Below are 15,892 nucleotides of genomic sequence, written 5' to 3' on the forward strand. Positions count from 1 at the left end.
GAACTGTTCATCTGGCCTTGAACAAGCAGCGCCGTGATGGCCGCTCTTGCCTTGACCTCAGGGCCAATACGTTGCCACTAATACCCGCTGAGTGGGCCTGGCCATCTTGGGGGAGGACATTTTCTTCCGTCGCCAGCAGGACCAGGGTTTGGGGCATCAGGACGTGGGGTCGCCCAGTTGGTCCTGGAACAGCGCAGATTTGGACTGCGAGAAGCTGTGTGCCGGCAGATTCGTTTCCGTTGACCTGCTCGGGTCAGTGGATCGGTGCCGTTCAAACCTGTGTTGTTCGAGGCTCCCCAGCGTTGGTCTGTGGCTTTGGAAGCCGATTCTGTTGTACCCCAACTTCCATGGGGCCCAAAGTCCTGCTGAGTGGTAAGCGGGTGTGAGAGGGAGTCTGCTCCTTGCTGGGTTGGTCTGACCCTCGGCGGGGGACAAGGCCCCTGCCCACGATGGTGTCCGGGGCCTTGGGCAGGCAGAAGGGAAGGTGCAAATCCGGGCACTCGGTCCAGTCACCTGTGAGGTCTGGCAGCGGCCACGGGGACAGACTGCCCTCGCCCATTCCCAAGCATGGCGTTTCAGGGTGGGTGTCCCTGTGTGCCCCTGTGGGGTACACACTGCCCTCAAATGAGGCTTCCACCCCAATGCGTCAGCGCAGGACCCGTGGACAGCGGTCTAACACTGAGCTCACTTACATGTCCTGTCCTAACTTTCCCTTTTTCTCTCCTTTCTCTTCCAGCTCATTTCCATTGATGAACTGGATAATGCTGAGGTCCTACTTTCCTTCCTTTTCAATGTCCTGTGCTGCTGTGTCCATGTCCCTTTTGCAGTGCGCCCTGTGGTCTGTCCCCACCCCACCCCCGTGTCCCCTGGTGGATGCGCCCCTCCTCTGTGTCTGTCTGAGCCTTTCCCACCAGTCTGTTTCCCATCTGTCCCCGGAGATCCCCTCTGAGTCTGGAGCACATTCCTAAGCTGAGATAGGATTCCACTCACTGTCTGGAATCTCCACGGAAGTTGTGGCTGCGTTGGCCTTTCACCTGCCTGAAACCCGACGTGGACGTCATCGCAAAGCGCTTTCCTTCTTCCTGTAAAGCGTCAGATGCAAAAAGAAGTACCTGCCTTGGTACAGCTCTAAAGAATTTGTAAGAGCTCTGTGGTCTCCCTGTGGGGAGAGCTGAGCCAGAGGGAGGGGTCCCCTTCGGTTTGCGGCGGTACGAATTCCAAGCACGCTCGGGGCCGTGGGTGGGGACACACGGCTCCCGGGGCTTCTGCCTGGGAACTCTGCCCAGAGGGGGAAATGGCCGAGTCACCCGCGCTGGCCTCCGCACGCAGTCCATACTTGGGTATGAAATGAGCTTCCCTTACCAGACTCACCCGGGAGACCGATGGACGAGAGGTCATCTTTGGGCTTCTCAGGCCTCTAAGTACTTTGTTTCATGAATTTGTTTTTCAAGGTTTCTGGCCGTGTTTTTAGGGTGTAGTGTGTGCTTGGCGCATGGTGGTAGAAAAGGTGAATTTGGGGAATTCACATATGTAACTGGGAAAGTTTCATTGCCTGGCAGATCGAGGACCCGGAAGAAAGCTTTGGCTCTCTATAGACAGCCTTTTGGTCCCCTCCCCCGGGTGCCCGTGCCTCGTTTGGTAGACAGACCAGTAGCGCTTTGGGGGCACATAGAGTTACCAGAGAGCGCAGTACGCGCCGATGTCTCCCACTGTCCTTTCGGAAATACCAAGGGATGGGTCGCGTGTACCTAAGGGGTTTGCATCCCAGACTGAAACCAGACAGTGACGCGGGCGGCCATGGATTTGGTCCAGTTCCCTTGGGAACGGGGCTCAGAGAGGTCAAGTGACTCACCTCAGCTCACACAGCTGGGCGCTGGCTACGCTCAGACCAGCACGGGGCCGGCTTCTAAATAGCCTTCTCCCCACGTGAGTCCAGCGTGAGCAGGTGAGGAGGCCGAGCCTCCTGGGACGAGTAGGAGCTGAGAACACCAGGAGGCCGGGCAGTGGCTTCGTGAACCGCTTGCTTGGGCAACAGGGCTTCCAGGCGTGTCCCACTCAGCGTCCTCCCGGGTTGCCGCCAGGGAAACACCTGTTGCCGCAAGTGCCCGCCGGCACCCTCCCTCCACGCACTCACTCCCCCCTCCCGTTGCCAGTGCCTCGCTGGTGGGAGCTCTTCTGACACGTGGAGATCAAGTCGGCCAAGGCGCACCCGCCCTCGCCGGCGTCCATGACCTCCTGGATACACAGTTTTGCATGGAGGCAATCAGGGGGCGTGCTCGCTCACTTGCTCGAGACAGAACCTGGGCTAGGGGTGCACCGCTCGCCGTGGAGAGGGCCCACAGCCGGAGCAGGTGTGTTTATAATTACACTCTGGGAAATAGAATACTGTTCGTGAAAGAAGAACGTTCTGGCAACTACTCCGGCTTCCTTGAAAATTCCCTGAGGAAGCCACTGTGGACCCCTGCTCCCCTGTTACCCCTGGCAACCACCAGAGCCCTGGGACACGGCCAGCTGTCCCCGGCCCCCGGGCTGCCTGATTGGCCTTCACCGTCAGCGGCTGTTCCGGAAACTCCTGCAGCTCCTGTGGCGTCTCCCCCACCAGGCCTTTGTCACTGCGTGTGGTGGGGACCTGCAACCCACAGCCGGAGCCTGGGGAACTTAATGAGCCTTCACACTGGCTCAGGGCAAGGCCTCACGCTGAAATCCCAGCCCTGTGCGCCCACTTCTAAAGGTTCTGGGGAGCAGCTCCTGAGAGACAACTGCGGCTCCCCCTGTGACCTCAGCGTCCCCTGACTGGGGACGGCCACCGCCCCTACATGCTGACAGCTAGTGGCACCTCAGGAGAGGACATGTGCTGTGAATGACTCAGAAGCCCAGTGCCTCCAAGTGGAATTCGGTGCTCCAAGCACTCGGGATGACGTGGGGGCCTGCAGATGAAGAGCCTGGCGTGGGGTCTTCCCGCTGTCATCCAGGGGAAGGCCTCACTGAAAGCCAGCCAGGAGGAGGAGGAGGCTGGCCTGCCTTCCTTCCTTCCTTCCTTCGGCAAAGAGAGTAGCAGGGTCCCCATTCTTATCCCCCTGGCTTTGCCCCGGTGAGCCCCACGGTGGTCCCTTGTCTTCCTGTCAAGCTTTAAGTGGACAGAGGTGGGTGCTGAAGACTGTCGTCTGTGCATTCCCATGTCTGTGCCGTTCCAGACACAGCCCTTGGGGTAGCGTGGGGCCCCGAGTACACGGTGTCGGCCCTTCTGGGGCCCATGGTTCTACGGGGAGACGGACAGGAGTACAGATCAGTGTTCAGGGAGAGCCGTCCACCAGGAGAGGAGCCTGGGGTTGTGAGAAGGCGTCCCCGGGGACGTCTAAGCGGGGAGGTCAGGTGATCCTGCAAGCAGCTTTTCTAAACTGTGAGGCATGGCGCTGACCAGAGGGAAGGCCATGGCACGTGGCTCTGCGGGCAGGCTGCATGCTCCTGTGTGTGAGATGGGACCCCCGTGAATTGCTGTCACCCGGAAGCGTGAAATCGCCAGAGCCCCTGCGGCCAGCTCCCTGGACACCTCCCACTCTGCCCACATGTCGCGGGTGGCTGCAGCCGGCTGCCCCCCACCTCGGGCTGCTGCCAGCTCAGGAGCCACTGACAGGGAGCCCGGTAAATTTCGGGCGAGGGGGAGAGAAGCACAGAATCGTTTGATCTCACCTTCAGGGGGCGTTCTCGTGACGTCCAAGCCAGGGTGGCGGTGCCCTGTTTTTCTGCAGGGCCGACGACGGCCGGGTTGGACGCCTGCCAGCACTGGGGCGGCAGTTACATAAGAGTGTCTCTCTTTTTTTTTTTTTCCTGGAATTTGGGCTTTACTGCTGATGTGTGACCTTCAGCAGGAACTGCCAGCGAGCACAGCGGGCTGTTTACTGTTGGGCACTGGCAGCCCCGCGCTGGGCGGGCGCTCTCTCTGTCCCCCTCTGTCTCTGTCTCGAGTGCTGAGGCTGTTCCGTGATGACCGCAGTTGTATAATTCAGTCACGTGAGAACGCGCTTTTGAACAGTGAGTTTCACTGTTGAGTGGCCTTGCTCTGGGGAAGACAAGTGAAACTAAGTAACTTTGGCTTCTTATTGGGTCTCTAAACACAGACATCCTTAGAAAAATGCAACCTGAAGGTGTGACATCGCCCTGCTGAAATGCTAGGTGACTTCTCTCTTAGCCTTAAAGTGCTCGGGGCTCCTGGTGCGGGTAGGCGTTCCCAGCTCGAGGAGGCCAGGGCCCGGCGCCCCAGTCTGCGCCCGTTCCATGTGTCTGCCGCACCGTTCTGAGGCTCCACGGGGCGCGGTGGGAGAGGAGGAGCTGCAGGCTGACACGGAGATCGGAGGGGAGGGGGGAAGGGGGCCGGAAATGTTCCCTTTGATGTGCTGGTAACTGGTCTGTAAGGTGGCTAAAATGGTTACATTTCTTGAGCTGCCTTCCGCTTCTGCTGGGGTGGTCTTAGTCAGATGTTTCTTGTAAAGGGAAAATCTAGAAGCCCAGAGGTGGTAGAAGAACTCACATTGGAGGCTGTAGGAAACTAGCGGCCTTGACATGTCTTTGCTGGCCTGTGTATGGCGCACGTGGGGAGCGTGGAGGTGTGGGTGGATGCAGGGATGCATCCAGTTTGATTTTGCCAACCTTGTCTGAAAGCACTGGGAGGACTGAAGATCAAAGGAAAGCTTCGAAGAGGCAACAGAGAGCAAGAGTCGTCTCCGGGTTCGAGACCTGGCAACACCGGGTGGCTGAAATCGCCTGCTGGGTGGAGAGGCGTCAGCACCCTGTGGTGGACTGAGGAGGTGGGGACGGGACTTGTGACATTCAGATAGGCCCGTTTTCTCCGCTCGTCCGCCCTGCCCGTGTGCTCATTGAGAAACGGCCCTTCGTGTAAGAAACATCAAGTTCAGTAATAAAAATGTGGCGAGAAAATCAACCCGTCCGTTTACCGAGCATCGTCTCTTCCTCCGGGTCCCACATGTCGTGTCTGTGGAGCAGTCACCTGGCTCAAACGCAGCTTGTCAACATGGCTTGTCAGTGACGTTTTCCAAAGGTGCCACCTGCTGCCACGAAACGCCCTCAGCCTCAAGGAAGCACAGCAGAAGCCCGCAGAGGAGGGCATGCTCGTGACGGCCGTCAGTGCTTTTTCTGGGTTTGTTTAAAGGGCATCCCGGCTTCGTTTGGCCTTCTCATGCCTGCAGTCCTGCGTCCTGGGGTCACAGCTGGAGAACTTGCCCGTCAGGGGTTACGAAATGAGGTTTACTGAAAATACTTCAGGCATTACGTAATGCCGTAGCGGGAGGGGATCCCGCTGGGTGTCTGCTCTGTCCCCTTGAACTTCAGGTCAGGAGGTGATGCCCGGAGCCCGGACCTGCCTGCGCCCCAGGTGCACGGCCCCTGTCCGGGCTCTGGTGTTTCCGCTCTGTTCTGGGAGTGGACAGCATGGCACTGGGTCCTTGTGCTGGAGGTTCCTGGAGCTGCAGGCAAGCCGTCCTCTGTCGTCTCCGAGTCGTTCAAGAAATGTTCCAAGGAAAAAGCCAACTCATTTACATTTGATTTTTTTACCTGTTGAAGGAATGTAAACACTGGCGGTCATTCAGGGAGTCACGAGAGTGTCGGCCCCGTCTGAGCCACAAGCCACCGATGTCTGAGTGACTGAGAAACAGCCATACTCGACCTGGGTCCATTCTAGAAGAAGTCAGGGCACCCCTTTGGACAGAAACATCTTGGACAAGAGGGGGAAGAAGACACCACAGTTCCCCTCCCACCACCTCCGTTTCCTTGAGCTTTGGTTTCGACCCCCACGTCCCCGCAGCGAGCCCGTGCCTTTGCCCTCCTGCCCTGTCACCTGGGATCGGTGTGAAGGACAGCTGGTGGGCGTGTGGCCAGCGCACCCAGTAGAAGGTGGCACTTTTTCCATCTCAGTCCCTCATCGCCTTCCAAGGCCTGGGCAGCAGCTCTCAGCCCGCCTCTCGTTGGGCATCCCTTCCGCCCTGGGGGCCAGTAGCACAGATGCTTGCGCAGTGTGCATTCTGTAGCCCGAAGCGGGCAGAACGTGAGGGTAGAGTTCAAGGGCGTCCTTGGATCGTGGTGTTGCAGATGTCGGTCTCCAGTTATGCTGGCCGCGCTCCCGCCCCTCCTGCCGGCCTGTGCCTCCCCACCCCACAGGAAGCGAAGCCCTCCCGGAGGCAGCGGGTCGCACTCTCCACGCCCGCCTCCTTGTCCTCTGCGGCCCATTTGAAACTTGGAGCTTATGCCCCTGTCGGGTTACTTCGTTTGACCTGCCGAGGACAGAAAAAGGAAGTCACTCGTCGACATAATCAGTCTGATAGGAAGAACGCTTTTCCCGCCCACGCCCCAGGCCCACGGAGGGAGGCCGAGCCCTGCGCCCCATATGCTTCCAGCCCTGGCTCACCACCCGAGCGCTCAGGCTGTGGGTGGGCCCCGTTGCCAGAGCACCTCAAAGCAGGCCAAGGTCACTCAGTTATAGCGTGAGTCTGGGCCTCTTTCCAGGGCCCCAGCCTGCACCTTGAACCAGCCGGCCATGCCTGGTGCATGACTTTGGTCCAGAGCAGCCCGGGAGGGGCCAGGCGCGGCCATCCGACACCTGTGCCTGGCTCCGAGCACAGCCCTCGGGAAGGAGGACTGTCTTCCCACGGAGCCCTGCCTTCCTCCGCCACAGCTCCTTTAGCCGCCACACTCACCCTCCTGTTAGCCCTGACTTCCCGCAGGGGCACCCTCCTGTCTCTCCAGCGTGGTTTGGAAGTAATGGAATGGAGGGACGTCATCATGGTCTGGCAGGAGTGGGGTCTCGGGACAGACAGAGCTCCTCTTCAGTGCTATGGGGGGTGCTAGGTGGGGCAGCCCTGCACACAGGAGTCCCCCTTCTCCTCCCCGGGGGCGGTGTCTTCAGCTCCTGCTGGAGAGCCTGGGGTCTCACCCTGAGACAGCTCAGGGTATGGGGACAGGAGAGGCTTGCGTTTGGGCCCCCAAGGCCCGCCCCACCCCCGCCCTGAGCTTCCATGGGTGTGTGCTTCTCCTCTCTCTGCGGATGAACGAGGTTCAGATGGTGGTGGCTTTTGGAATGCGTTTCCTTCTCAGTCGTGGCCGTCTGCTTTGTTCTTGATTGTGCAGGTTTCCCCGTCTCCGGCCGGCGGTGGTCCTGGGACAGTCAACTCCGGCCCATTTAGTAGAGGCAGTACCCGCCCCTGCCCCTCGGCATCACAGCCAACACCTCCTTCATGTACACGCCAGGCGCCCTCGTCTGTGATGTGCCGTCTGTGTTCTGTCCCCGGGCACGGCTGCCATGCGGTCACTAACCTGCTCTCTCTCACTCCCACCAGCCGCCGCCAGCCCCGGACCCGGAGAGCCCGGCAGAGGTGCGTGCCGCCCCCCGCAGCTGCATGCCGGCCAGCGGGGCTGTGTCCCAGTCGTCCTGGTCAAGTGTCTGAGCAGTCCTGGAGTTGTGTCTGTCCCGGCAGTCGGCACAGGGGCCGGTCTGTGGCCTGGCCGGGGACCGGGGTGGCTCTCGGGGTGGGGAAGAAGGTCCCGAGGCGTGGGAGCTAAATGCAGGGCCACCCCCTCAGGGCGCCAGAAGCACCTGCTCCTCCGGGAAGTATCTGGTTGAGACCTGCTGGTGTGGTGGGCCCTGTCCTGTGTAAGGTGACGCCCACTTGCTGTTCTGGGCACGAAGGGACAGTTTGGGGACGAGCTGCTCAGGGAGGCACTGTTTCCCAGTGCACTCAGTCGGTTCCTGCCGCCAAACCAGGGGCTTGAGTCAGTTGAGGTGTTGGGAGCCACAGAGAAGCTTGGGGGAGGCCCATTGTCAAGGGTCAGAATTCACTTCCAGAAACCACTGGGGGCCCCTGGCAGAGCCAGAGTGGGGTGCAGCCCATGGGGATGTTAACAGCACGCTCGACAGGCTGCGCTGCGTCAGGTGGCTTCCTAGCAGTCAGCCCCCAGTGTTCTCACCAGAGCCCCTTCCTGGTCCTTGGCAGCTGATTGCCCTGCAGGGGCCAGGGGAGCCACGTTCCGTGTGTGTGTGTGTGTGTCTCTGCACATGGTGTCCTGTGGACGTCCTCACGCATGCGTCTCAAGCACGGTTGCCTGTCGGAGCCGTGAGCACTGGCCTGGCTGAGTTTGCGTTGTAACCCCTTTGGGCTTCATGTAAAAACCCATCATAGAGAACTTCATTCCATCCACGTTGGGAAGACTGATGGCCCCAGCTTCCTGTGTCTGCTGGTGTTCAGCAGCACCTGGGGCCGGGGGTGGGGCTGTGAAGCTGCCTTCCGAGTCACCGGGCAGGGCTCATGTCCACCTGGGGAAGCAGACGCTGTCCCCCCCACTGCCCGTGTCCGTCCTGGCTGTCTGTGAGCCCTCGGCGTCCGCCCGTGACTGATGCTGCGGACGCACACTTAAAACGGTGTTTCTGCGTGTTTAGCAGGAGCTCGAGGCGAGTCCGCCCCTGCGGCAGCTGGAAGACCACAAAAGGGTACGTAGTCCTGGGTGTCGGGGGCTCCCTCAGCCCCGCACTGTGGCTGAAAGACCCCTTTTGTTGTTAAAGCCCATCCGGGCCCGAACCAGCCCCCGCTGCCGCCAGTTATGCGAGTCCAGCTCACCGGCATCACACGTGCCCCCGCCGGCTCAGAGCACCGTGACCCCGCTCCCGTGCGGGGGCTCTCTCCCTCGGTGCAGCCTTTAAGTTGTTTTCTCTGTAAAGGGTGATCGCTCCGGGTAGTTCATAATGAAGTATAAAGACAAAAGTGTCCCGAACGACAGTACTCAGCTCTAAAAGTGGCCAGCTCTTTTGTTTCCTTCTTGCACATGTGAGGGTGTGCGCCCCCCCCCCACACACACACAGTCCTTGTCCTCGTGGTGAGCGCACAGCTCTGGGCCCCTGCTCTCGTCCAGGTGACAGGACAGCTTTGTGTGCTCTGTGCAAGTCTGAGCGTCAGCAGCCGCCCGAGGCTCCGCAGCCCGACAGCCGTCTGTGGCTCTTCCCCTGGGACAGGAAGTGAGCCCAGGGCGCACCTCTGGGTGGGCCCTGGGAGGGGACTTCCTTGGCCGAGGGGACACTCCCCTTAGGCACTGGGCAAACCACACTGAGCCACTGTCACTAGCGTGCTGACCAGCATGGGTCGCACGCTCACCAGGACATGTACATGTGTCAACTCATCGGTTTCAGTACCACTGCCCTTCACCCAGGGATCCAGCCTTTGGCCCCATTTCACCTAGGTCAGAAAGGGAGCAGCCGTTGAGAAGGCCTTCTTGGAACAGTGTCCTCGGGGTCCTGGAGGATTTACGCCGAGGGAGGTGGGTCACCGTGCACCTTGGTTCTGCTCACATGGCCCGGCCACTGCTCAGTCCCACCCTGTCCCAAATCCTGTTCCTCCTTGTGGTTGTGACTTCTCAGTCCATAACCAGAGAGGGAACCGCTCCCCAGAAGTTGCCGGCTTGCCCTTCCTCTCCGGCATCCTGCGGCTTGGGGATCAGGGCGCCTGGCGTTCGAGCGTGTTCCCTCCTCCCCGGCCCTGCGTCTCAGCACTAGTGGGTCCCTCCCACCCCAAGCTCCCAGGACATGTGCCGTGGGTGCGTGAACTGCGGAATTAAAGCAGCTTCAGCCTCCCTTGGCCAGGCTCTGCCCGTGTGATGTCGGGCAAGTGACTTCACCTCTGGGCCTCAGTTTCTTCTTCTGTGAAATGGGGGTGGGGACAGCCTCCCTCCTTTAGGATTGTCTCTGGGCAGCTCCCCTGCAGCACCCGGCACAGGGGCAGGACTCCGACGAGGATGCGAACGACTGTCAGCTCTCGTCACCATGCACACAGAGACGCTCTGTGGGCCGGCAGACAGCGGACGTAGGGGAGGAAAGTGTTCTTCAGCTGTGAAAGGCCCGCCGTGCCTGGGAGGGGCTGGCCTTCCCCGAAGCTCAGGCTGTTTTCAGTAGCTGCGCCCTGGGGGAGCCCGAAGGTCACCTCCCCCTTTGGTTCCTGAGCCACCAGTTCCCTTGACAGACGCAAAACTCGTTCGAGCCGTGTGGCAGCTCCCCCCGTCCCTGTTTTCCCACGACACAGAGCGCCAGTGACGTGCTCTCTGCCTCTTTTCGGTCTTTGGTAATGATGCGTGTGGAATCTCCGATCGGAGAGCAGCATCTGATACCTGGAGGTGCGAACTTTGGGAGAAAACCAGCGTGATTTTTTTCCACAAGGGTGGCGTGGCCGACGTCGCAGCCGAGAGGCGGCGTTGTTGGGGAAGTCGCTGCCTTCCTTCCCCTACACCTGGCACTGTGGTGGCGGTGGCAGCCTGTGCTGCTGAGTGGCCTGTGGGGGGTGGGGCGTGAGGAAGGCTGTTCTCTTTGGATTCCCACTCCCCGATTCACCCACCCACTCAGAAAGGCGGGACCCTCCCGGAGCCCCAGCTGCCTGGCGGGGCATCCGCATAACTTCTCACTGTGCTTATTTTCTTGTCTGTCTCTGTACCTAAAATTCTCAGTTCTTTTTCTTTAGGGAAAGGAACAAGTCTCATTTTCCTTTTTGAAAAAAAACATTTTCACATGCTCTCTGGTTTGTTGTTGCAGTTTGTTTGTTTACAGAGAGAAGGTGGGGTAAATATGTCCCAAAACCTTATCGTGGGGGGTGAAAGTTGCTGGGAGATGCATGTGTGGGTCCCCCCCCCCCCGTAATGAGCACATTTCATGATGTTATGGGGGAAAGTGTACCGGTTGATGCGTCGGTTGCTATGGCAACTGTGAAGCCGCCTCCTGCCCCCACGTGGAAGGAGAGACCCCTCTGTAACTTGGGTTTGGCGCGCTGGCTGCGTGAGTGAGTCGGGAGTAGCTGTCCCGGAGTCCACGGGCTCTTTCCCCGCCTCCTGCTTCTTTCGTGGCAAACGCACCATGGTCTTGCCAGGGACCCTCAACCCCACGCAGAGCAGAAAGTCTAACCCCATGGCTCCGGCCCTCCAGGGACCTGAGGGGCCAGGGGCGGGGACGTCCCCCACACAGTGGCAGTCACCCAGCCTTGCACCATGCAGCCCTCTGACCTTCCCCATTCTTGCGAGACGGCCATCTTCTCCACCTGCAGCCTTCAGGTCTCCGCTGGCCGCCCTCCCCCGCGGGAGCTGGAAGGCAGCAGAGGCTCCGTGAGGATGTGCCACAGCTGTGCGTCCGGGGTGGAAGGGGGAAGTCGCACTGGTCTCTGTGAGAGTTGTCGTGAAGCACCCTTTCTTTTCCCTTCTCCTTCCTGAGTTGGCTGTTTTGAACATCCCTTTGAAATTGGTGTTACTCTCACAGATTCACCCTTTTAAATCAGCGTGCCCTCCGGGACGGAGGTATCGGTGGGTTTGTGCTTGTGCTGCAGACTTGAACTCCGGCAAAACTTGGTACCTAAGTGTGGCCTTCTGAGCCACTAAAAATGCGTTGTCCTAAAAGCAGTGTGTTTAAAAAGAACTTGAAAACGTCACAAATAATGTCCCCTGCGGCGGCACGCTCAGAATTTTGGATCTGCGGTTGGTGGAGGCGGGAGATGACTTTTGCGAGCTGACGGGCATGCCTCCTTAGCAGGGGTGCAGTGAGAGACATTTCTGGGCAGAATGGAGAGAGGAAAGTTGAGATTCTTTTTTATTCCCGGAACCTTCATTTAAAAAGCTGTGCTGTCCCCTTTGCCGCCCCACCCCCTTCTTCCTCTCACGTCTGCCCAGTCCAGTGCGTCTAGGAGCCTCTGACCAGCGTGGTGGACGCACAAAGGAGAAAGCCTGTGTGGCCCTGGGTGCCCCGGTACTGCTGGCCTCCTTGCCTCCCGCAAGGTGCCCCTCCCCCTCCCTTCTGCTCCCTCCAGTCTCCTTTACAAACACCCCACTGGAAGCTGCAAGTCTTCAGACCTATTCCGGGAGCTTATTAAGGCATCACTTTAAATTCTCCTGACTCATGTTACAGTTGCCGGTGTCGTAGCAGAGCTCCCTAGTCTGTCGTGGAGACCCGCCATGTGTCGGCGCCTCTCCTCTGCTAGACTCCTCACTTGCCTCGTGCTGACATCCCGGGGAACGCTGCGCCTCATGGTTCTCAGGGACCCGTACACCCTTGGGCTTTCCGGGGCTTCCGGACTGGGCGGTGGGCTGGAGCCCTTCACTCAGGTGGGACTCGAGCCCGCTGCCTTGCTGCGCCCCCGGAGTGGAGGGCAGGGCACGGCCCGGCTGCAGCAGCGCCTGCCCAGGAGTCCTTCTGTGTTTCTACTGGCAGCGCTTCTGACTGCGGAAGTTTCACAGACGTGCAAAAGACGTCGTTTAAGAAACCTCTTTTGTATCGGCTGCAAGCCCCCTCCCCCCACTCCCGTCTTATTCACGCCCCTCCCTGCGCCCACCTCCCCCCCCCGCCCCCCCCCCTTTGAGACCACCTCTTCCGCGAAGCCTGCTTCCTGGTCCATCGACCTCCCACGCTGGCCACTCAGTCGTTTCCGTAGCGTGGTCTCTCTTCACCCCTCGGCCCACGGGCTACTTCTGCAAGGTGGGCGTGCTTTCGGCTTGCTCGTTCGTCATACTCTTCCGCGGGTATCTCAGGGTTCTCCCGGCATCTCGGGCGTCACCCCGGTGCTCAGCGGCCTTCACCCACCACTCGGGAAGGTGACCTGTGAACTTCGCAGTTTGATTCTTCCTGGCTCGCCCCACACGACTTTCTGGGTTGTCTTTGCTGTCGGGAGTTGCCCTCCGAAGTAAATGTTCTGTCTCCGTCACCGTGGGAGAGCGCGCATCAGCCATTTAGTGTTCTGGTCACTCCTTTATGGCCTGGCTTCCTGAGAGCACATGGAGGGGGTGGACTGATAGTGTGTGTCCTCCCTGAGTGAGACTGAGCCCTTCCCCCCAGAACCCTGTGCAAGCCAGTTGTGCACTGACTCTGAACCTGACGTCCTTGTCCTGTTTGAATGAAGGGCGAGGCGCTCAGGCAGATTTTGGTCAACCGTTACTATGGAAACGTCCGACCGGCGGGAAGGAGAGAGAGCCTCACCAGCTTTGGCAACGGCCCGCTGTCACCGGGAGGACCCAGCAAGCCTGGGGGCGGAGGTAGGTTGTGCGCGTGGCGTGCCAGCTAGCCGATGAATGTGGGGTTCGTGTGAACCCTCAGCAGCTGGTCTTATCTTTGGTCCGCCCTCACACCAATGTCCCCAAACCCTCAGTGGCGTTTGACTATGATTCAAGGGGCTTCATTTGGGGGCAGGTTTTCCCGGATCATTAGGACCCCACAGTGGCAATGAACCTGGCAGTGAAGACAGTGAAGCTCCTGTTTCCTGGACAGACACTTGTGCCAAGGCCTCACGGAGCACTGTGCGCCCTTTACCTGGTTTCTCCTTCGAGTGACCCATTTGGTGGCAGGTGCTGTTGTGTCCCCGTGTAACAGTGAGTGGAAGTCACTGTTGGGGGTGGGCCTGTTCTTTGAACCTGGAGTATCCGACCCGGTGCCTGTGCAGTGTGTCTTCTTCCCAGGACCTAATGGGGGTCCACCCCCCAAAACAAAAACAAGTGGAACCCTATTCAGAAACCTTCAAAACACGTCCTCAAAAGTGTCCAAAACATTACAAGCACAATCACAGGCAGAGAGAAGCTGCAAACACCCTGAGCTCGCTGTGGGTGTCACTTTGGGCTACTGTCCNGTTGTGTCCCCGTGTAACAGTGAGTGGAAGTCACTGTTGGGGGTGGGCCTGTCATTTGAACCTGGAGTATCCGACCCGGTGCCTGTGCAGTGTGTCTTCTTCCCAGGACCGAATGGGGGTCCACCCCCCAAAACAAAAACAAGTGGAACCCTATTCAGAAACCTTCAAAACACGTCCTCAAAAGTGTCCAAAACATTACAAGCACAATCACAGGCAGAGAGAAGCTGCAAACACCCTGAGCTCGCTGTGGGTGTCACTTTGGGCTACTGTCCCAGCAGCTTCAAGGAGGCTCTTGAGTTCAACGGGTCAGCTCGCCGCCTGGAGCTCGGAGCTTGGGGGATGCTGCGTTTCCTGTGCCCTCACCAAGTGCTGGGGGCTCTCAGGCCATCCCTGGGGCAGGACCTCATCTTCCTCCCAAAGTTTTCAGTGACTCTCGAGCACGGTGTCCTCACACGACATCGCAAACGCAGTTTCTCCTTACTTGCTGTAGCAAGGTCATCCAGCAGGTCCTTGAGGCCCCAGGGAAGCATTGAGGTGGGTGGAGGTGCGTGGAGATGGGCTGTGCTCTCAGAGGGAGCCGTGGAGGGGGGGACGCACCCACCTTGCGCTGCAGATGCAGCGGGTCCAGGCAGTTGAGGCGAGGGCGGGGCGGGGGGGGGGCGTTTGGATGGAGCTCGGCAGGGAAGCCCCCAAGATGGCCTCTGCTTTTCGGGACCTGCCCTGAACTCAGTTGTGCGTCTGTGTGTCATTGCATTACTGTGTGTCAGTAACGTGCAGGGCGAGCCCCCAGACACGTTCCAAACACGGGGTCCACTCCCTGAGTGGCACAGGCCTCTCACCTTAAGTCTATCGGTCTGCTCCGAAGACCACCACGGTGGGCCCTTTGTTTGCCTGGCTCACGCCCACCCCCAGCTCACGGCTGCACACCACACACTCAGTCAATATTTGTGGAATGAACGAACGAACGAACGAGAGAACGAGCAGACGCCTTCTGCGAGAGGGCGCGTTGGGGCGAGGATGGTTTGTCAGAGAGGGCGGAGGGGGCAGTTCCTTCGGAGTGCCCGCGGAAGTGTGCCGCGTGGTCCGTCCCCTAGACTCGAAGCAGTTCCTAACAGTCCTGCCCCGGTAATCATGTTGTAACGTGGCGAGTCTTGGCCGGCCAGGTGACCTTAGGTCTCTCCCCAGAAAAGCCTCCTTCCCGGTGTCTAGCAGCTCCTCCGCAGCTCACACGGGGCGTGAGTCGGACGGGGCTTCCTCTCTGCGCATGCTCAGGGCCTGACGGTGAGCCTCGCTGAGGCTGAGAGAGAGAGACACCGTTGACCGGCCGGAGGTGCGAAGCGTGGGTGCCGAGGGACAGGCCCAAGTGTCAGCCGCCCCGACTGCGGTTCCTAAGCACACTGCTCCGTCTCCCCAGGGGCAGGCTCCGGGGCCAGCTCTGCGAGCAGGGGTGAGATGAGCCTGGCCGAGGTTCAGTGCCACCTGGACAAGGAGGGCGCCTCCAACCTGGTCATCGACCTCATCATGAACGCCTCCAGCGACCGGGTGTTCCACGAGAGCATCCTGCTGGCCATCGCCCTTCTGGAAGGCGGCAACACCACCATCCAGGTAGGAGGGGGCAGGGCTGCCTGGGCAGCGTCCCTTTTAGCACCAGTGGCGGGGGGGGCAGACCCCCAGGGGGTGCTGGGTCTCCCAGCTGAGCGCCAGCTTCTCCTTAGAGTGTGGCGCTCCGTTGTCCCGAAAACGGACCTGGGGAGGCCTTGCTGGGGCCGTTCAGTGGCAAGTCAGACGTGGTTCCAAGTCGTGGTTTATGTTTGCAAGCAGTGACCATGCCGAGGACGTGCCAAGGAAGTGGCCTGGGATGCGGGAGGCACTCGTGGAAGTGTGTTCAGTGAACGAGGGCGTGAAGTGGACACACAGGGTTTATCCCAGGTGGCCAAGAAGGATGTTCCACTCTGCACGCCGCGTAGGGTTCATTCTAAGTCCGTAGAGGCTGCGGCTACTACTGACTGTAAACTTCACGCCTTTTAACTGAAAAGCTCGAGGCAACCAAACCGCCCTGAACTCCCTACGGGGAGAGGCCCAGCTAGGCCAGTCGAAGATGAGCAGGTGACTTTTTGCTGGCTGGGTATATGTTTAAAAGTAATAACAACTAGAATTCTGACGAGTCTTTAAAGGAGCAATTTTGATGAATTTTAGTAATGTGTACGTGAGATAATCTTACCTGAGCACGCTGTTAAACTTACTCCTTAAAA

General features: G+C 59.5%; 1 protein-coding gene across 6 annotated transcripts in view; it reads left to right on the plus strand.

Moving 5' to 3' along the window:
- Nucleotides 1–15,892, plus strand: part of ITPR1 (inositol 1,4,5-trisphosphate receptor type 1) — a 222,065-nt gene that overhangs the window by 137,490 nt on the left and 68,683 nt on the right. For 2 of the 6 annotated variants that reach the window (XM_037049550.1, XM_037049553.1), the window contains 4 exons: nt 7,347–7,382; nt 8,444–8,494; nt 12,921–13,053; nt 15,055–15,245. In XM_037049550.1, coding sequence (XP_036905445.1) covers nt 7,347–7,382; nt 8,444–8,494; nt 12,921–13,053; nt 15,055–15,245 — 411 coding nt within the window. Of the gene's footprint in view, nt 1–736; nt 770–7,346; nt 7,383–8,443; nt 8,495–12,920; nt 13,054–15,054; nt 15,246–15,892 lie in introns of all 6 variants that reach the window. The other 4 variants (XM_037049554.1, XM_037049556.1, XM_037049555.1 and 1 more) reach the window with 3 other exon arrangements.

This window comes from Sturnira hondurensis, unplaced genomic scaffold (assembly GCF_014824575.4).
Source record: "Sturnira hondurensis isolate 20B ecotype Veracruz unplaced genomic scaffold, ASM1482457v3 Scaffold0006496, whole genome shotgun sequence".
Taxonomy (NCBI): Eukaryota; Metazoa; Chordata; class Mammalia; order Chiroptera; family Phyllostomidae; genus Sturnira; species Sturnira hondurensis.